Source organism: Epinephelus moara, chromosome 3 (genome assembly GCF_006386435.1).
Source record: "Epinephelus moara isolate mb chromosome 3, YSFRI_EMoa_1.0, whole genome shotgun sequence".
Classification (NCBI taxonomy): Eukaryota; Metazoa; Chordata; class Actinopteri; order Perciformes; family Serranidae; genus Epinephelus; species Epinephelus moara.
In genome coordinates this window covers 24,236,963-24,243,968 of record NC_065508.1, presented here as the reverse complement: position 1 = coordinate 24,243,968, position 7,006 = coordinate 24,236,963, and the positions used below count along the sequence as shown (strand labels likewise).

Sequence of the window (7,006 nt, the reverse complement as noted above, 5' to 3'; positions counted from 1 at the left end):
CTGAGAGTGCTTACTCTTACCTGCCTGTCCATTGTTGCCTCGTGTATGCTCAGATGAAGGTTGAATACACTGAAAGCTCAACAATAAAGTGAAACACTGCTGAGATGTAAATAAATCTTTTTCTACCAGTTTCTACCTCGACAGCTACAGAAAATAAATCTGCCGTTATGTTACATTAAATGAAAGGTTATCCATGGAAGATTACTGTAATAATTATATTACACACAACAAAATTTCCATGACTTTTCCAGGCTTGGAAGATGCATGACTTTTCCAGGGTTTCCATAACTGTGGGAGCCCTTTTGAAGGTGTTATTAGCATACTTTTAAATATCCTGTTTCTTACAGTAGGTACAGAAAATAAATCTGCCGTTATGTTACATTAAATGAAAGGTTATCCATGGAAGATTACTGTAATAATTTTATTACACACAACAAACTGTGGGAGCCCTGTTTGAAGGTGTTATTATCATACTTTTGAATATCCTGTTTGTTTCAGTAATTAAGCTAATAAATTCATATTTCTACCAGCAGCTGTTGTGCTGTGATACAGCTGAGGTTCATTAAGTAATGACAAACCACTGTGGCAGTGTTTTTATCCACAGCAATTCCATGCACAAACTTATCACTACTTATATTCACAATGATTTTTTGCCATTAAATGTAGGGCAAACAGAAAAATGCGTTTTATGTTTATTCCAGAGTAACACAAGGTGTGTGTTCCGACATATTCCTGATAGCAGGGAGTCGTTATTCTAAGTCGGAGCCTACCATTATTTCCAGAGACAGCACTATTTGCGCCGAGGAGGAAGCGTGCAGCCTGTAAAGCGGCACTGCGGCATCGCCGTATCACTGCGCCCCGGTCCCCCTTCTCCGGGATCCTGAAGCTCGGATCTGGGGAGAGAGGAGGAGGAGATACCCAATGGTTTTCCTTTGCGGGATTTATTTTGTCAGCTCCAAACCTTCCTGTGCGTTATCTTTTAATAGTGACCGAAGGCCTGCAACTTGTCCGGACGGTCCCTCCTCACTCGCAAGGGTTTGCATTTCTTCGTTTTGCATGACGTGTCTTGGAGCAAAGAAAAAAAAAAGAGAAGAAGAGAGGAGAGAGAGAGAGAGAGAGAGAGAGAGAGGGAGAGAGAGAGAGAGGCTTGCTTTTGTTGTGTGTCTTACAGTGGAAAATGAAGCTTGGAGAGCCGGAGCAGAGCAGGAGGCAGTGCCAGTCCGCTGCTGCTGTTGTGGGCTGGACTGGATTACAGAGCCTGAGATCTGTACTGACAGCACAGGCAGACAAAAAGGGACTGTGAGCGGAGACAAGGGAAAGAGTCTTTTACTGAGCTAGGGAAGCCAGGGCGAGTGCGAGGATCCAGTTTTTCTCCAATAAGCGATATTTTGGGAGCTATTTGTGCAGTGTGTGTCATTAGATGAGTGCTGGCACGGGGCATCAGGTTAAAGGCATAGGTACTGGGGGAAAAGCTTTAGGACCGTTATTACAGTAAAGGTGGATTTACCTTTCTTTGGAGGCATCTGTCTGCATGGCAGGAATATTTTGAATGGTTGCTGCATAGTTAAATGTTGGCATGCTGGCTTGTTGGATGTGCCTTTGTTATGTGACCATTTAATTATAAGCAATTTTATTTCTCTAAATGGCTCTAATTGTGCATGTTTGAAACATTTGTGACTTTGCAGGGTGTAGCAGAGCATTTGGGGACTAAATGCATGCTGCAGAATCCAGATGAGCCACATTACATGACAACCTGTGTCCAAGGAGACAATGTAAAGTTGAAGATGGTGGTTGACTGAGCTAGATTGCTTTTGGGTTTGTGTGCTGATGCAGAAAAGGTGCGATTTCTCTGTGTTTGAAATGTCCACCAGCATTTTTTTTAAAGGCATGGTTATCCAGAGAGAGGCTTTGTTAAAGCCTGCAGTTTGTTGATTCAGTTTTTCTTCCACATGGAATACCATTTCTATGATGTAATGGATGAGAATTGATATTCTGGACACATAGAGAAGCCATATGTGTTTTAGACTACAATGCCAGAGTGACTTCCAGTGGCTTTAGGCCTAGACTGTAGGCTATGCCTTGAGAACAATCCAGAATAAGACTGCAAGCTGTTGAATGTTGCATCCTAATATCATTAAGCAGCCAGATGCCTTCAGTGTCAGACAGTGAAGGTATGCCATGTTAAGATTTATCGTGAGGAGCAGGATGGCATTATGAAAGGGTCTTGGCATTTGTCTTGAAGTCATTTAGAGTGTGTGTAAAAGCTCAAGGACATCTCCCTCTTCAATTAGACCTGCTTTCATTCACGAAAGGGAGAGAAATATTGCTGTTTTTGATTTGTGGAATATTTGAGCGAGGTGTCACGTCCAAGGTGATATTTTAGAAGAAACGAGATGGTTGTCATAATTAATCTGTTCATTTGGAGAAGCTATTGAGGAATGTCTACAAGTCAGGATTGTTTTATTTGAATAGAGCTCTCAGATCATTTATACCATATGTAGGCAGCTTAAAAGTCTTTAAGATATTAGTCTTTAAATTGGATATTGAAGGTATTACACCACGCATAAAAATGAAACTACATCTCTAATGTCTTAATGTAATATTGATTTGAATGCCACTGTAATGTACCATGCCTTCATACAAGTTTGTTCTAATTTAATGCAACAAAACACCAGCGAAAGAGGGAGGATAGATTTACTGACAAATAATTGTTCTTAATACAGTATGATGATGGGTGATGTATTTAAGGCTTTATTTCAGGCACAAGAGCAACCACTTTTAATTATAGTAGTCAGACCTGTGTACTGATACATTGCCACACTTGATATTTGCATTTGTGCAGTTATTCAAAGTCTCTGTACGCCACTTAAAACTAGCTGTGCCCGTGCCAAAAGCAACAACAAGTTCATGTTGACAGGCTTTAGACACCAAGTGGCAAAGTAAAAATTCTGGTACGTAATTAATTAAAGAAATTTAATCATTAAAAAGACAGTTTAGGTTACAAGCTTGGCAAAAGCTTCAGAGACACTAGTGAAAGAGCACTTACAACGCATAATCGTCTCATCTCGGGGCTTAATGACCTGGCAGCGAAAGAAAACACAGTATACTTAGCAGATGAGACTGTAGCCACCCTAATAAAACATTCATCTTGCATTATGTAGAATGGCAAAGGCCGTGTGTATAGTACACCGCACCTTTTCTGAAAATGGCTCATTGACTAAATGCACAGTTGAACTTGCTGAGTGAACAAATGTGTGCTCTCTCTTTCTCTCTCCCCGTCTTTATCTTCCAGGAGGGAGAGTTTGCTGACCTTGGGTAAGAGGAGTAGGTTCCTGGAGAAGAAAGATGTGGCGTCACCTGCTCAACTCACCGTGGCGGGACATGTTCACTGAGCAGATATTTGCTTTAACTTGAAAAGCTCTTCCTCTGGTGGAATTGACAGCTCGGTGATAACGTGTTTAATAGATCATTTTACACCTCTGTTGAAGGATTTGATTGACTGCCTTTGGGGATCTTTGCTTGGAACCTAGCGTGGTTCAGTGACTCGATGCAGTTTTGTGTTTCCTGTAAAAGGCTTCATCTGTTGGATATTACATGGTTACCTTGGATCTAATACGTTAATAAAATTCGCTTGGATATTGCGGATATTCTCCTTGGAGGGTGGTTTCACGTGAGTGGAGGTCAAGCAGAGCCAGTGTTTGGCCCTTGAAGAGTTTGTTTTTCTGTAAGAGGCGGGTTTATCTGGATGTTTCCCATGAAGGACATGGATGGCCCTCGATCTAGTGGCCTCCGCAAGAAGAGGAAGTCAAGGTCAGTGAGGGATCGGGACAGGAGATCAAATGGGATAAGGAACAACCATGTCAAGGGCTCCGTCTTTCGCTTCTCCTCCGACTCAGAGCGGGAGGGCGACAGGGAGCCCTCCTCATCCCGCCCTCGACCCCCGCGGAGAAAGCGGAAGGAGTCTACTTCTGCTGAAGAGGACATCATCGATGGCTTCTCCATCACGGGGTTTGTGACCCTGGAGGCTCTGGAGGTGAGTAAACCACAGGGTTAGCCCCTTCAACCTTATATATATATATGTGTGTGTGTGTGTGTGTGTGTGTGTGTCTGTGTGTTGAGCTTTTGCATGACAATCCAGTTGAAAGTCTCTTAACGCTGTGTAAAGATGTGTTTATTATTGTGCGCCTCTCCGACTGGGCCGGCCCAGCGTTTTGGCTGCTGCCTGCATATTTGGCTGTTGTGTGAGCTGGAGTTGAACAGATGTAGCTTTAAATGTAGCGCTGCAGCCAGAGATTACTATCTGTGTCACTGAGAGGCTGTTGTTGTTGTGTGCACCGCTCTGGATTTGTTTTCAACAAGAGTTTTCCAGCAAAGCCGTGCACCAGATGAGGGATGTTCAGCTGTGGTTGTAGTGGCTGTTGTGCTTTTGTACGCTTCAGAGTAAAAAAGCAATTTGATCTATGTTACAACAGTTTATTCAGAGTGGGAGTAATTTATTGGGCACTGGCTATCCATTTTCCTTGGACTGCAAACTGGGCACAGGCTGCCTTCCAACGATGGAGTTCTGAATTATGACTTACACGAGCAAGCATGTTATATATACAGCACCACTGTCATATTTTTCTATAATGGTAACTTACAGATGGTTGACACATTAAAGGGAAAGTTTCTCCGTAAGGTGTTGGACCGCTACGAGCCTTCAGAACAGCTTCAGTGCTCCTTGACATAAATTCTACAAGTTTCTGGAACCATTATTTCCTAATATGGTGTTTGGATTGTGGTGGTGGAAAGTGCTGTCTAACACATCGGTCCAAACTCTCCCACAGGTGTTCATTAGGTGACTGCGGAGGCCATAGCGTATGATTCACATCATTTTCCTACTCTTTCCTACACTATTCAGAGACTGCTTGGACCCCTGCATCAGTGTTTTTCCACTCATTTTTCAGGTGTTTCTTTTATATTGTTTCCTGTCTTTATGTGTCAGTGTGTCAGGTATTAGAGATGGGAATTGATAAGATTTTAGTGATAGCAATGCCGTATCGACTCTGCTTATCAGTCTGATTCTTTATCGATTCCCTTATTGATTCTTGGCCTACACACAGGTTTTCAGCGTGAACACAACTGTTTTATTATCTGAGAGTCTGAACATGGTGTAGATGAAATGAGAGGATATTTGCACAAGTGTCCACCAGAGCTTTTTTCCTCTAGCTGAAACACTAGGTGCGCTTCAGGAAACGGCCAGCTGGGAGCGCTTGAGAGCACTTTGTAGGCAGAGTTTTTTTTAGCTGAGATGCTCTGGTTGCTGTGATATGGAATATCTGGGGTAGTAAAAATATTGGCGCAAGGTAGAGTACTTTGCTGGATGAAATAGAGCTGATGCACGTAGGGAGTTAGGATGGACTTGCCGCTCTACGTGGGTTCATGAAAGGAAACGTACATTAATTTTTATTAGGTACACTTTGCTAGCACCAGGTTGGACCCCTTTTGCTTTCAGAGCTGCCTTCATTCTTTGTGATGTAGATTCAACAAGGTGCTGGAACGTTCCTCAGAGATTTCGGTCCATATTGACATGATGACATCACACAGTTGCTACAGATTTGTCGGCTGCACATCCATGATGAGAATCTCCCGTTCCACCACATCCCAAAGGTGCTCTATTGGACTGAGATCTGGTGACTGTGGAGGCCATTGGAGTACAGTGAACTCATTGTCATGTTCAAGAAACCAGTTTGAGATGATTTGATCCCAGTAGATCAGCATTTTCTGAAATACAACATGCAACTGTGCTACGTTCAAAGTCACTTAAATCACCTTTCTTCCCATTCTGATGCTCGGTTTGAACTTCATTAGGTTGTCTTGACCATGTCTACATGTCTAAATGCACTGAGTTGCTGCCACGTGATTGACTGATTAGTTATTTGCGTTTAGGAGCAGTTGAACAGGTGTACCTAATAAAGTGGCTGGTGAGTGTACAGTATACTACCATATTTCTCCTCCATTGCTGTTGTTGTTCAGAACTTGTACATGTAAGATGTGACGGTTGCAGTGGCACCTGTGTGTAGAGTGTCAAATACATTGCATTCCTAGAATTTACGCCCATGGTGTGTAGAAAGATGCTTCAGCATATTGTTGGTGTTTTTGCCTTTATTTTAAATGATACCATAACCGCCATGACTCCTTGTCGCAGCTTTCCAGCAGCATGAGTTTGACATGATTGTTTTGCAATGCAAAGAAAAAACATGCCAACATCAATTAAAGGTAGAATCAATAAGATGGGAGGTGTACGATTCCGATGGATCAAATTTGAACAGGTCATCAGCTTGAACTGGTTCTTGATTCCCATCACTACTAGGTACTGCTGATTTCACAGGAAACATTACCAAACTACAGCTGTTAATTAAGCATCAGATATTTCAGCATACGTTTTGTAGCTCTTTAGTATCTGATCTTGTTTCAGCAGGATGTGAAAGTCGTTTGTATCTTCACAAGGTCAGACTCGGGGGGTGTCCACGGATAACTCAGCCTGACTTGCACATTCTAATGTATGCAGTGTGATTCTAATCTCTTGTTCGCTGGTGTGACCCATCTCAAGGATACGTACAGTAGCACGTCCTCACTGTATCCCTTTGTTAGTCAGATCAAGACTTTTTTCGGGTGCCGTGTTATTTCGAATGACTCTGTTCAACAGTGCTGTGCCTGCTCGTCCTTCCTCTTTCTCCTCGTTTTGTTTGACGTTCTTTCTGTTGTTCTTTCCATTATTCTTTTCTGTGTTAGTCTGCGAAAGCGCTGCTATTCAGAGTATGGGTGTCTGGTTAGATGACAACTCAGAAATCAAGGGTGGGAAGTAAAATAAATTAGCTTGAGATGCATTGAATTTTTATTAAGTTTATTTTCATTGTTAAACTCGTGTTGGTTGCTCCGCCACTTACCCGTTTCAGTGTCTTAATCATAGTCTCTGCAGTTTGAGGTGTCACCAGTTTTTTGGCTTCTCTCTTTTATATGGATC

The 7,006-nt window shown here is 42.4% G+C and overlaps 1 protein-coding gene across 1 annotated transcript in view; it reads left to right on the top strand.

Annotated features, from left to right (window-relative positions):
* Positions 1-891: 891 nt before the first annotated feature.
* Positions 892-7,006, top strand: part of auts2a (activator of transcription and developmental regulator AUTS2 a) — a 447,476-nt gene continuing 441,361 nt past the window's right edge. The window contains exons 1-2 of the mRNA XM_050040295.1: positions 892-1,035; positions 3,293-4,033. Of these exons, the coding sequence (XP_049896252.1) occupies positions 3,746-4,033 (288 nt within the window). The 5' untranslated portion in view covers positions 892-1,035; positions 3,293-3,745. The remainder of the gene's footprint in view (positions 1,036-3,292; positions 4,034-7,006) is intronic.